The sequence below is a fragment of the Alexandromys fortis genome, unplaced genomic scaffold, assembly GCF_014885135.2.
Source record: "Alexandromys fortis isolate MF-2015 unplaced genomic scaffold, M_Fortis_MF-2015_v1.1 scaffold_78, whole genome shotgun sequence".
In the NCBI taxonomy this organism is placed as follows: domain Eukaryota; kingdom Metazoa; phylum Chordata; class Mammalia; order Rodentia; family Cricetidae; genus Alexandromys; species Alexandromys fortis.
The window spans coordinates 5,259,692-5,274,977 of NW_026067977.1; the positions used below are offsets into that span (position 1 = coordinate 5,259,692).

The following is a 15,286-nucleotide window of genomic DNA, read 5'->3' on the forward strand; positions in this document are numbered from 1 at the left end:
AAAAAAAAAAAACCATAAGAAATAAATAATCTCTGACCAGAAAAGTCAAAAGAGGGAAACACACACACCACAACAACAAAATAACAGGAATCAACATCGTTGTTCACTAATATCTTTCAACATCAGTGTTCTCAATTTCCCCAATAAAAAGACACAGAATAAACAGGTGATGGTGGCACATGCCTTTAATCACAGCACTTGGGAGGCAGAGGCTGGCAGATCTTTGTGAGTTCAAGGCCAGCCTGGTCTACAAAGTGAGTTCCAGAACAGGCTCTAAAGCTAAACAAAGAAACTGTCTTGGGGGGAAAAGGGAAAAAAAAAAAAAGACAAAGAATAACAGAAAGGATTTAAAAACAGTACCCACCCTTCTGCTGCATCTAAGAAACGGCTTATTATCAAGGACAGACATCACTGAAGGTGATCAAAGGGTTACAAACTAGAAAAGAAGTCAAAGTATCTTTATTTGTATATGATGACAGTATACATAGGTGCCCTTAAAATTCCACTGGGGTTCCTACAGCTGACAAACATTTTCAGCAAAGTATCTGGATAAAAAATTAACTCACAAAAAAATCAATAGTCCTCTGACAAATGACAATCAAAATGAGAAAGAAATCAGGGAAACAACACCTTTCACAATGGTCTGAATAAATACAAAACATATTAGGGTAACTAACTAAACAAGTGAAAGACGAAGATGAAAAAAGACCATGCTCATGGATCAGTAGGATTAATATAGTAAAAAGGGCCATTCTACTAAAAGCAATCTGCATATTCAATGTAATCCCCATTAAAATTCTTCATAGATATTGAAAAAATAATCTTCAGCTTCATATGGAAACACACACACACACACACACACACACACACACACACACACAAACCAACCAACCAATCAAACAAACAAACAAAAAACCCACAGCATTGCTAAAGCAATCATGAGTAATAAAAGAACTCCTGGAAGTACCATCCCTAATTTCAAGATGTATACAGAGCTATAGTAAATGCAGCATGATATTGGCACAAAAACAGACATGTTGGTCAATGGAATTGAACTGAAAACCCAGACATAAATCCTCTGGCAACAAAGATTAATAGAAATTAGTTAATTTAAGATGTAAGAGCTAGCTAGGAATATGCCTGAGCTATTGGCCATTGTTGTAATTAATATAGTTTCTGTTTGATTATTTGGGGTCAGGCAACTGGAAAACGAAAGCACAGTCTCCATCTACAAATAAAATAACCAACTAGATACACAGATAAATAGAATTAATAAAATGATGAAAATAGCAGATTAAATAGAAGGAACTAGAAAAAAAATCATCCTGAGTGAGGTAACCCAGACCCAGACAGACAAATACGGTATATATTCACTTATATGTAAATATTAGCTGTTAAGCCAATGATAACCAAGTTACAATTTGTAGAACCAGAGTTTAAGTACAAAGTAAGAGACTTGAGGGTAGGGTGACAGATCTCCCTAGAAAGGGATATAAAACAGATAGTTTTGGATGGATTAGTAGCAGGGGGACTGGAACAGAAGGATCAGATGAGAGGAGGAGGGAAGAGGGAAACAATGACGGGAATACGGGAAGACACAGCTGAGCTAAAATTGAGGGCCATTTGAGGGGTAGTATGGAAACCTAACACATAAGCTTCCCAAAATAAAATCAAACCTGAAGATTATCTAAAGGAAATCACTAAATAATGGGAGAGACAGAGCACCAACTGTCCATCTTTTGTCACTAAATGAAGCTTCTAGTACAAGGATTGGGATTACATCTAAAGTAAGTATTGGCCAAAGGGACCCCACAGGAATAAACAAACAGCCTAGGTTTTTGCTCTCCACAAAGTGTAGCAAGGTCCCATTGCTTAAGACAACACCTACACAACTCACTGAACATGGAGATGTTGAACACAGAGCCTTCCCCCTATCTATGTGTTAGCACCTTTGATACAGAAAGATACACTGCATGTTACCAAAGAAGAAATGTAAGCACCAACTAAAGCACAAACCCTTTGTTCTACAATGGTGTCTAGTCTGCAAGATTTGCTAGTGTAATGGCACAAAGTTAGTGGGAGCAACCAACCACTATCTGATTTGACTAAAGGTGCACTCCCCAAGATAGAACCCATACCTGACATTGCTTGGTTGACCAAAAACCAAAGACTAGATAGTCCAGGGATCTAGGGTAAGAACAAATACTATGACTGGTCTTAAAAACAAACAAACAAACAACAAAAAGTAGTAATAAAGTTACTCCTAATGACATTCTGCTATACTTAAACTGTTTTGAGTGTCTGCCTCAGTCATCCTGAGAGAAGTTTCTCACTGCAGCCGATGGGAACACATCCAGAGACCCAGAGCCAGATGTTATACAGACAGTGAGAAACCTTGGAACACTCAGCTCTAAATGGGATGTCTCCATCAAGTCCCTCCCTTCAAGGCTCAGGGAACCCTGTGGAAGGGTTGGGGACAGAAGAATGTAAGAGCCAAAGGGGATGAAGTGTTTTTATGGGATTCGTGGGTGTACAAACAAGAGCTTCTGCTTCTTGTGTCTTCTCTGGGTTCCTTTCCTTCTGTTTGTTTGACTAATTTTAATGTGTTAGTTTTATTTTATTATTTTATTTTAATTAATTTTGTTATTATCCTTTAGAAACCTGTTTGTTTTCTAATGAGAAACAGAGAGGTGGATGGATCTGGAGAAAAGGGATGTACTGGTAGAAATAAAGGGGGGGGGACTGTAAACAGGATATACTACATGAGAAAAAATTCAATTTTCTATAAAAGGAAAAAACTATAAGAAACACAAAGACACTAACATTCAAAAAGAAAATTCATAAAAACATAAAATTAGAAGCCATTACATAATCAAAAGACCAATAATGACCAAAAAATGCCCAAACAAGCAATATAAGACAAAATATCTACACAAATACCATTGAGTTGTGTTTTGTGTTGGCCATCTACTGCTGGGTATAGATTAATATGCCAAGTCAGACTCCACTAGAGAAAACAAATCTTTCCTTGAAAGCAGGAAAATTGGAAATGTATTACAATGATTTTTTACTACCTTATTCATTTTTACAGTCACTAACTCAGTATTTCTATCACTTTTAGGAAATTCAGGAAATAATTTAGGAAATAATCTCTATTCCCATCTTCTTCCTGAGACAACTCCTAACCTTTTCTGTTTCCTTAGATTTCATTACTTTCTTATATAGAGAATAGTACAGTCTGGTCTTTTGCATCTTATCTTTTTTTACTTTGGACAGTATAATTGATTTCATATATAAATATATATTATTTAGTTTAATTGCTAAATATTAGTAAACTGTAGAGTTATATTACATTTTACATACTCATTATGCAAATAGTTGTTTCCACTTTGGGTGTATTTATTGGTAGTGTTAACTATAAATTCTTACCTATAAGCTTTTGAGTATGCACACACACATACACACATAAACACTTTTCATTCTTCCTGGGCAGATACAGAGAAACAGAATTGGGAAATCATATGGTGGACAAACTTAACTTTTAAGAAACTGACAAAATGGTTTTCAAAATGGCTGTACCATTTACATTCTGTACATCAATAAGGAAGAGATACTGTTTCTCTAGTTATCTTTTTTATTCTTGCAGTCATTCCAGTGTGTTAACCACTCAAACTGTTTTCAGCAACTTTTTCATATATATTTTGATCATTTGTGTGCCTTCTTTGGTAAATGATTATTTAAATATGGTGTCCATTTTTAAAATCATTGAGTTATAAATTTTATAGGAGATGGAACAGTGGCTCAGCTGTCGAGAGCACTTGCTGCTCTTGCAAAGGACCCACATGGTGACCTTCTCTAACTCTAGTCCCAGTGATATTGGCTCCCCTCTTCTGGCCTATATAGGCAATGGACGCAAGTGGTACACAAGACATTCAAGAAAAAAAAGAAACCACTCATCCACAGAAACCTTTTTTAAAATCCTCAAACAGTTCTTTATAGATCTTTACCAGAATTCCTCTGTTAGACACTGCAAAATCTGAGACGTGATCTATAAATTTTCTTATCTCCCTTTACCACAGTTCCATAAGAGCTCTACCACTGACTTAGAGCACTAGCTCCTTTAAATACATTTTCAAATTTTTAGACACTAAGTTGTCCAGATTGGTCTTAAATCTGAAATCCTTCTGCCCCAGCTTCATAAGTAGCTAGAATTATAAAACTGTGATACCAGGCTTGGCCTGATTTATTTTCTTAGTGATGTCTTTTAATGAACATTTAAAAATTTAAAATTGAGTACAAAACAACAATTTCTTCTAGACTTTTTGTAGTTTGTATAGAAACTACCAATCTTCACTTTATGAATACATTCTATATTTTCTTCTAAAAGTTTTATGGTTTAGCTTTATGACTAGGTTTTTTATTTACCTTATTATTTTATTTATTAAAAATTAATTTTTGTGTAAGAAATGAGATATAGGTGAAGTTTGCTTTTCAGTAAGCTTTGTTTTATTTATATATTCTGTAGTACTAGCAATGGAAACCAGGGCCTTATACACAAAATGCCAACTTGTTCCAGTAACATTTGTTGAAGATACTTTCTTCTCAGAAAATTGATTCTTGGCAAATCAATTGTAAATCAAGTGACTAGAGATATATCCCACTATTTCTATTTTGTAGCAAACTTTTCTTTTGGCTACAATGATCTGTTTTCTTACACTGATCGTATTTGTCCTACAACTGTCTGGATTACTACATCTTACAGGAAGTCTTTAGATACATGGCCTATGCTCTGCATTAGACATAATGAAGCTCTACCTAATTTACTGAATATAATTTTAAAACTTCAACTTTAGGACATACATTAAAAAAGCAGCAGAGACATTTTTTTCTTTTTAAAGAAGGTGAAAAATTCTTATAAGCTTATATAACATAATTACTACCACCAGGTAATTATGATTACAATCAACTGCTTATGAATATTACTATTTTTGCTTAGGGTATTGGAAAACTCATTATCTAAGCAAGAAAAGTAAGGAAGGATTAAGAGAATAAGCCTAGTATAAAAGGCTTCTGAATCTCTACCTCCATCTTCACAGTCTTCGGGGGCTTTGGCTTTCTTGCAGAGACGAGGATCCAACCAGGTGGTTGTCTTGGTATTATGACTGTGGAATAAAGATCTTAATTAGAAATAGTAAAATAAAGAGGGAGGAAAGTATTGAAAAAGCAAAGACTCAACTAGAAAGCATATGCTATTAGAGCATTTACCTCCTACAGGCTCCATTTGTATACCACAGACTCAATAATCCAACTGTTCCCAATCCATTGCTTAGAAATCGCCACAACAGAAAGGTAATGTCAGAGGCACAAATTTGAGAATGAAGAACTTAGAGAAGGGATCAAATGCCATTTTGATAATGATAAATTTACTTAAATAGTCAAAACCATTTCAAACGGTGGGCACATAGTTGTATTGCTAGTTAGAAAAGCTGAACTAAAAATCATGTTTCCTTGCTGCAGGAATTACTTTTGTTAAAAAAGTAATGCAACATTTTTTTTGTTTTGTTTTTGAGTATCTGTGATTTCATGGGGGCTGAAAACAAACAGAGCTTCTGTCCTTATAGAGGGTCTTTAAAATAAGATAAATTTTACAAGATTTAAAGTGGCTGTTTCTGTAACATATCACTGAAAAGTCATGGCTCTGGTTAAACACCGCTCCATAAAACTGTATTTTCACTAACATGGATCACCTGAAATAAACAAACAAAAAAGGTAGAATAAAACAGAAAGATTATGTCATTGCTCCTTTCTGTAAAACAGACCAAAAATGGTCCCAGAGAACAATGTGTTTAATTTCATTATAGGCCACATTTAGTCAGCTTCAGGCCAAGTCACCATGCAAGGCAATAATGCTAAAACTATTAAAGTGCAGAAAAAACAAGCAGTGTTCAAAGTCCCTGAAACAGGGGTAAGGAAATAGCAGTCAGTAAAGTGACCGCCTTGCCAACATGAGGACCCAAGTTCAATCTTCAAACCTCATGTAAAAATGCCAGGGGTGGTGACACATACTTGTAATCCCAGCATTGGGGAGGCAGAGACAGATGGATTTGGGGGCCCACTGGCTGATTAGCCTAGCCTAATTGTCAACCACCATGTTCCAGTGAGAGACCTGTCTTAAGAGGTGGATTATGTTCCTGAGGATTATACCTAAAACTGTCCTCAGTCTTCTACGTATGCAACAACACACATGTATAGTATATTTGCACTTACATACATGTACTTGCATGCGCTCACACACACTAAAAAAGTCTCTGAAACAAAGGGATGTCATAAAAAGGTAGAAAGAAAACATAATGTCAGTTATTACTGAAGTCCTATGAGCATAATGATAAAAAGAAGTTTTACTTCCCGGTCCACTTTTAGAAAGGAAAGAACTGTTATAAAACAGAAGCTATCTCCTGTGTTCTTTCTAATCCACCCCCCCCCCCAGCCTTTGCAACACTCTGCACCTCCGCTCAGGTATGATACAGTTGGCAGACCATAGCAGAGACACTTTCTGAGTGTATACTAATTTTTTTTAGGAAAGCATTAGAGTATTTTAGAAAGTCTGTGTCATACATCCTGACAGAGAGAATGTCCCTAAAATAAAACCTGTAGAATCAAATATAGTAAAATGAAAGAGATCACAATTCACAGAAACCTAGGAGAATACAAATGGTTGGGGGTGGGGAGGAAGCTGTAGAAAATATATTCCTAAACCGAACTCAAAATTTCTACTTGAGAAAGGCCTGACTTTGAGTATACCAATGCAAACGTTATTGCTAAACTAGAAAATATAGGTAATCTGCTAAGATTTTACCCAATATTCCCTAAGGTACAAACAGTACTCACAGGGGCCATTCCTAAGATGTAAAAGCAAAACCTGGACCTCCATCATTAATATGCTTTCCTCACAGCTACACATGAACACAGCAGTTAACACAAACCGACCACATCGGCTACAGAAACAGAACTGTTGCCCTATCACTAAATATTCACCTGTTTTGGGATTCACAAACTCTTCAGTCAAAACATGGTTTGGAAAAATTTCTCCTATTGCATGGGTCGTCTTTGTACTGACTGACTGCATTGTGGATAAGTGTTTAAGTTTATAGCCTCCTTTGTTTTTTGCTGTTTTTGTGGTCATATCAGAAAGTCTTTGTTAAATCTAATGTCATAGAATTTCTCCCATATTTTCATGTAGTAGTTTAGTTTCAATACTTGTTAAATGCATTTATTTTTTATTTTATTTTATGTGTACAAATGTGTACCTGTGTAACTCTACACTCATCACATTCCTGCCTGGCACCAAAGGAGCCCAAAGGGCATTAAACTCCCAAGACTAGAATCATAAGTGGATGTGAGCTGCCTGAGATGGGGACCAGGAACTGAACTTATGTCCTCTGTAGGTACAGTACATGTTTTTTTTTTTTGAGGTGTTAGTATAAATTTTCACTTTCTTAATATACACACATAATTATATATAAATATGTATATTCTAAATGGATATAAATGTAGAAGTAGTGGTAAAGAGAAAAATACTGCTTTGTATGGCATTCATTTTTCACATAAAATACATAAAAGTTTCATATAAGCCCTATTTACTACCTAAATTTCTGACTGTCCTGTCTAAAGAGGAAGGATTTACTGAGGATTCAGGGAATACAGTCTGTTACAGAGGGGAAGGAATGGCGTGGGAAAGATGGTGAGGGCTGCACATTTGAGGAAGCTTTAATCAGGACTCCTTCAAGCAATATCAATCAGTTCACTGACGCACTAAGTTGGACCAGGTGGTATCATACCTGCAGTCTGTTGTTAACTTCCTACCTGGCGTAAACAGATATTTGTTCATGTCTCTGCTATGTACAACACTTGGCAAAATGGATTTCCTCATGCAGAAAAATCAAAGATTATATCAACTTGCATAAAAATCTGTGCCGACTAAACACATTAGTAACAATCTCAGAGTATCAAAAAATTATTAGTGTCTCGCTAAGGAAAAGAAGTAAAAAGCACACCCTCTTGGGACTGGTTTACCAAAAGCAAGCAGATTTAAAATTTTAATTCTCTTTCCCTGAGTCTTCTGCTCTCTCATCTAATTCGTCTGTGGTGTGTCTGTATCTTTGCCTGCCTGAAAGCTGTCTTGTGAATCTGTTTGTTCTTGTGTGTGTGGGAGCGGGGTCTGCACTAGAAATGGCTTTTTGCTTTGCAATTACTGAGTAGCAAAGAAAGTGTAAGTTACATGGGGAATAAATGTGGATTAATTTTTTAAAAAATCATGAACAGAGTTCACAAAGGGTTGAAAATTTACTGACTCTAACCCAGATAACAAATGAGAAAATGCATCGAACAATATCTGCATGCTGCTTCCAGCACTTAGGACAGATATTTCCTTCATGAGATTGTTTTCCAAACTATTCTTGTTTTCAACAGATGACTACCATATCAAGCATACACACACACACACACACACACACACACACACACACACACACACACTGAGCTCCAGGTCAGGGACATGGAAGACTATATAATTTAATTATTAGTTTAAGTTGTAAAAGTTGATTATATGGAAAATCCAAAGCAACTCAGGTTGGTTGTCATTTTGTTCTCTTAGAGACAGGTTAAATGCACAGACTGAGATATAATAGGACAGCATTCTTAAGTGACCTCAAGGTATATTATTAAGTCTTCTAGACTGTTTGAACATAAGGGATTTTTCATAATAATATATCATCACAAAAGCAATTGGAAATGGATAAAAGACAGATCTCAAACACTGAAACCTGTAGATAAAAACATAAGAAAAAGAATACAAGATATAGGCATAAGCAAGGATTTTTTTTGAACAAGGTTCCATTGTACCGGAAATAATCTCAAGAATAAACAATTTTAATTACATAAGATTAAGAATCTTTTACACAGCAAAAAAAATCACCATAGAGAAAATACACCCTACAGAATGGGGAAAAATTGCTGTTACACATCAGACAGCAGACTAGCATCCGGGACATATAAAGAACGTGCAGTAAGCACTCTTAACCACTGAGTCATCATCTCACTAAACCTCTAGTTTCAATTCTTACTGTTTTAGGTCTTTAACACATTTAACTATAATGACATAATTCCCTTATATTTTATGATCTAGTTATACAATGTACTTAAAAATCCCTTCAATTGTCCAAAAGCGTATATGTAGCTGTGCTGTTTTGTGAACACCTTGACAGTAATATTTGCAGGAATGAGAATGCACTACATGTGGTAAAAAGACTGTGTCCTCAAAGTCTGTCTTTGAAGCACTAGACCCTGACTTGGTAGAACAAAATGCTCATCTGTGAGACTGTCTGGTAAACAGACTCAAGTCCCTATCCTTAATTAATGATAAAAGATTTGGGAGAGAGGAATGGAGGAAGAGAGGGAAGGAGAAAGGGATGTTAGAGGAGAGAGAGAGAGAGAGAGAGAGAGAGAGAGAGAGAGAGAGAGAGAGAGAGAGATTGATTGATTCTTTGGGTAAGTACCCAGACCTCAGTATATTCACTGTTATGTAATTATTAAATTCTCTAACTCTACTACATTAATATTCTACCCCTGAACAAATTGCTTTAAAGATTAGACTTACAGGTGCATAGGAATATAAAAATTCTTCATAATGAACTTTGAATGAATTATTTGCATAACATTCTCTGGAGCAAACAATATTCAATTTAGGCTGATCTAATTATGTGTTACCTCTATGAATATTATATTAATACTCTTCCAGTTAAAGTTTCCTATTTGTACTTCTATTATACCAATGACTTTAAGGATCAGTGATATTATCTACTGAATTACTTAAATACATTATTTCAATACACCAACTCCAAACTTTAGGGCTGAAAACACCTTCAGATAATGGTATGGCCCTTCCCATGACAATCATTTGTTTGATGGATGACTTGAGACAGGGTTTCACTATGCAGCCCAGGTTGGCCTTGAAATTGCCACGTAAACAAAGATTGGCCTCGACTCACATAAATCCTTCAGTCTCTAACTCTCAAGACTGACGTTGTGGACTACCACACCTATCTCACTGCATTGGGCAATCAATCTACCTAAAACTTTTTCTTTTTTTTAAGTGAAGCAAACATCCTTTATTCCTTCCATTTTTCGTCACCTACTTTTAAACCTTCACCAGAGACCAAGGATGGGGACACAGCTCAGTTGGTAAAGTGAGGACATGAGTTCGATCTCCAGAAGCTACATAGTCCTTGTCCTCTCAGCACTGGGGATGTGGTCAGCAGGAACAGCATAATAGATAATATCCAAGCCAATGAGAGAACCTGTCTCAAAAACAAACTGGACAGAACCTGAGGAATTACACTTGAGGTTGACCTCTGCCCTAGACACATACAAATTCTAATGGCCAAATATTACTTAATACAAGTTGAAGAGGAGGAGGTAAGTGGAGAGATGTTATTCAGGGAAATAACTAAACAATCAACTTAAATGGAAAATATTTTAAAATAAAAAAAGTAAAAGCTTTCAGATACTGGAATGAATAATCAAATTAAGGTTTAAGAAAATTCCAGTTTACCATCATAGTGACAAGCATGCTGGAAGAAACACAGACATGTGCTTACTCAATGAAATAGATCATTCCTGTGTCGGTGTAGGCCATCTCCCAGTTTTTGGGCAGTGGCTCTAGATTCTCGTCTCTCATCATATAATTTCTAAAGTCCATGGAGCTATTTGTTTGGTTATAACTTGGAACAGTCTTCATCCAGCAGTCAGATGACTCAGAATGCATCTCTCTGGTTTCTGTAATTGTTGGAAACGGAAGAGTATAAATGGTAAAGTTAACTTTTTTTTAAACAAAATGCCAAGTGCATATATCAATACATATATCATTAGAATCATACACTGCAAATTGTCTTGTCTATTATGTATATACTCTTGTATTAATTTTGAAATAAACATACTTAAGTTTTTTTCATTTTCTGAATAAAATAAGCTCCACTCCTCTGATGCTAGTCTGAAAAAGCAGCAAAAACTCCACCAGAATCAATTCAGTAAGAATCTTAATAGCAGCACTGTACTTACACAGACCTTTTACAAGGCAAGTTCTATTTTAAGCGTTTAAGATATATTAACTCATAGTCTACATAGCAACCCTATTAGTATTATTATTATCTCTTTAGGCATTGAGGAAACCAAGCCAAAAAGAGGCTAAATTAGTCAGTCCACAACTCATTAATCAGCACAGCCAGAATCTGCATCTAGCATACCATGTTTTTGACAGCTATACTAAGCAGATTCATATACTTTTAACATGGGTATTTAAGTAATATTTTATTTTTAAAAGTTAAGTATATTAAATATATTAAAATCCTTTTAGAGTCCCAAACTCTGTAACATAGGTAGGTAGACTAAAACTTGGTTATTGTCTAGGGAGTCTACAAGTAATGTACTTAAAACACATTCTTAGAACTTAGAAATTTACATAATATCATTTTCACACTTTGTATAAGCAACATCTCTAATCTAGATAATTTGGGGGAAAGCCTCTGATATCATGAGGAATCAACCCATACCTACTTCAGCTCTAGTCATCCCTTGGATAAATCTACTCACACAATTTATTAATCTTGCTAGTTACTGAGAGATTAACAGCACTAACTAAAATATAACAGTTATAATAACAATATCCTATTCTAGAAGGTATGCAAATGTATTTCTCTCTTGCTATCCCAAAATTCTTAATGTATAGTAATATTTTCAGACCGCTTTTCATTGTGCGTAATAGAAACTGGAGAAAATTAGGTGCAGCTTACGGAGGACTACTGAACTACTTTTTATTTTATTATCCTGTATCTTATGATGACCTTGTTGCTTATTTCACAGAGAGAACAGGTTATAGATTGATCTCTGAAACAGTGACCAGTCACTACCACATTCTTTTTCCTTTCATCACTCTGCTCCAATCGCATACAAAACATTGCCCACACCATGACCAAACACGCTGGCTTCTTTGCTGCTGTCTAATATTCCAGTCATACTACCATTTCAGACATTTGAATTTACAGTTGAATCTGTTAGAAATGCTCTTCTCGACACACATATGAGTTCTCCCTGTCTGTCTGCGTGCCCTGCATCACTCTGTGATTCTGTAAGCAAGAAGGTCATCCCAGATAAGGCCTTTTAACCTCAGCGCTTCTGACCCACAAGTCCAAACAAACCTCTTTTCTGTCTAGATTGCTTAGGCTGTGATATTATATTATTAGCAGCAGAAAGCCAAGTGAGATGCTTGCCTCTGGAGCTGATTATAAATTCCACTGTCATACACACATACAGAGAGAGAGAGAGAGAGAGAGAGAGAGAGAGAGAGAAGAAATGCTCTTCTCTCAGATACTTGGAGTTTACTCATTTGTTTTAGGTCTTCTCTGTCACTGTATCCAAAACTTCAAGTTGACTACCTCTATTTTCTTTCTACCTCCTTGCATGCCTTGTTTAGCATCATCAGACACACTATACATGTTATTTATCCAGTTATTATTGTCTCATCAGAAAGTAAAGTTCATGAGAACAGGAGCTTTGTTCTGTTTTGTTCACTCCTTTATTCCTGGAATTTAGAACAAATGCCTAGAGATTAGTAGCCTGGCAGATGTTCAATAACTATTTGTTGAATGGGCATATCGATGAAATTCCTGGTTTATTTTCTCGCAGAATATGTAATAAAAATGTAAAGGTATCCAATGTAGAAATCAATCTGGAAGTGAGTTACACTGGGGAAAGTGTGTCAGACAAAAGCAACATCAACTAAATAATCTGTAATGCAATTCAGTGACTAAACCTTTTAAAACACAGTTTCAGTCTTTACGTCTAAATGTATTGGCTAATTCGTTTAACATTAAGCATATGTATTGTGAAGGTAGAAAAATACACAGAACTCACCATCTGGAGAGGGAAATAAACAATGATCATATAATGTAAAAAACTATATACAAAGAAAATTTTAATAGGTGATGAAGATGCTTCAGGATTATTAGAGATGAGTTGCAAATCTAGGGACATGATCAGCATTTATTTCCTTCTCTTGAAGTGAATACAGAAATGGAAAAAAAAAAAACAGAAAAAATTCTAGCCTTTAGAGTTTACACACGAGTGTTCCAAACAGAATGTTTATAATAAGTAACACTAACAGAAGTCTTTTGTGAGCCTCTGACTTCCTAGTTCTACTCTCAGTTAAGTTTAACAATCTCCTGGAAAATTACAAAATTATTCAGGGATACTCAGGGCAGATTCTTTATCCTTTACAGTTTTATTTTCATTCAGTAAGACATATGAAAGCCAAGAAAAAGATATGAATCTTATTTGCAAATTATCTTTGAGTGGATCCTGAATTTAAATTTAAAATATTGCTACCTAACTTTTCAGATAATTTCTTATGGCACACCTCCAAAGTCTACGTGCTTCGGGTTAAAAGCTGTTATAAAACCAATTTTGTTTTACTCCTGAGAAACAGGAATTATGCAGGTAAGATTCCCATATCCCAGCATCACAAGTATTCCAGACAGCAAGGTAATGATGTATCATTAATGATAGTTACTGCCGATTTATCACAGGTAAGAAAACTCAGATTCGCTTACAAGATGCTCCATAGGTAATACATTGTTCCACACACAGATTTCACAGAAAATAGAATCCTATCACCTGCTCTATAAATACTTCAATAAAAATTTTACTATTTCAATTAAAGGTCAAAGCCAATCCAAAAAAAAAAAATCAGAAGTTGTTAATCTGTTTACAAACCCGTGTTTCCACTGCCATTAACAGCATCATTGTCCTCATCTTCTTCTTCTTCAGGGAGAGAGCTGTCCATCCTTTCCATCTTGCTGACAGACGTAGTTCGTTTTCTTTGGGATTCTGAGTCAAACTCATTGTCAAAGAGGACCTGATCAACCGGATCTGGCTGGAAAGGACTAGGCTCTGCTGGAGGCTTGGGAGTGCCATAGAAGTTTCCTGTGGTGTACAAAATGACAGCAGCTGAAAACACGAATGCTGGCTGAGGGACATGAGCACGGCTCACAGAGTATCTGCTGTTTCTCACACTGAAGTTGTGTAAGTCCACACCACTGACTGGAAGGAGGCCAAAGCATCCCCTGAGAGAGGAAGCAAGAGAAATGAGAGTATAGACTAATTTCTCATACATCATGTCATATATAAGCTAACATATTAATACAATTTGTATTAGCTATAAAGTTGATTATATCAATTATTTATTCATATTGGATTTAGTTTTATATGGATTCTAAATTAGGGCCAAATTTGGAGATATAAAAACATTAACTGTCTTATGCAAAAATGAAAGAATAAAATTAACTCAAATACTTATGTTCTAAAATACAAAATGAATTATTTTACTAAGAGGATGTATATAGACAAAGGCTAAGAACTATGTCCTACAGAAATACAAAATGTTTGTGTGTGTAATTTGAAAAGGGTTTTCTGCACATTTTAATTATACTACCTGAGAATTTTGTTGTTGTTTTGTTTTGTTTTGTTTTATTTTTTGGGACAGGGTTTCTCTGTGTAGCCCTAGCTGCCCTGGAACTCTCACTGTAGACCAATGTGGCCTCAAACTCACAGAGATCCACCTGCCTCTACCTCCCGAGTGCTGGGATTAAAGGTGTGCGCCACCACTGCCTGGTTACTATCTGAACATTTTTTGAAGAGACATTATTGATCAAGTTCTATACTAGTATACTCACAAAAGTGTTTTACAGAGGATCCATGATTTTTACAGTACCAGTAATTGGTCCATTAGAATGAAAATAAACAAAATAACTTTCAATTTGTTATATAAGCAAGCATAATGGGAAAATGTTCAGCAAGTTTAGTTGTCCTGACAGTTGTTGCCCTACTCCTTTTGACTTTACATCGGTCATTAGGTTAATTTCATATAAAAAAATATATATAGTAAGAAATAAAACACTTGTCTTTTATTGTTGTGCTTATACAATATCACACTTTTAATCAAATTGTTCAAATTAAGATATCCTTTGACATAACATAAACTAAGAAAGTAAATTGTTATTTTCCCTAGATAGAAAAAAAATCTTGTTAGATCACATAATACTAAGACAAACCTACAATTAACATAACAATGTGCCTTAATCTACATGTCAAAGGGAGGACACATAGTGAATTCTGTTGAAGTTTGACTCTAAGTGCAATTATCAATATTAAAGGAAGTCAGACTTCTCAACTCAAT

General features: G+C 35.4%; 1 protein-coding gene across 2 annotated transcripts in view; it reads right to left on the reverse strand.

Moving 5' to 3' along the window:
• The window catches only part of Magi3 (membrane associated guanylate kinase, WW and PDZ domain containing 3), a 206,975-nt gene that overhangs the window by 66,717 nt on the left and 124,972 nt on the right, over positions 1 to 15,286 (reverse strand). For both annotated transcript variants that reach the window (XM_050157476.1, XM_050157477.1), the window contains exons 4-6: positions 13,825 to 14,034; positions 10,656 to 10,833; positions 5,083 to 5,162 (exon numbers count right to left, since the gene is read on the reverse strand). In XM_050157476.1, the coding sequence (XP_050013433.1) occupies positions 5,083 to 5,162; positions 10,656 to 10,833; positions 13,825 to 14,034 (468 nt within the window). The remainder of the gene's footprint in view (positions 1 to 5,082; positions 5,163 to 10,655; positions 10,834 to 13,824; positions 14,035 to 15,286) is intronic.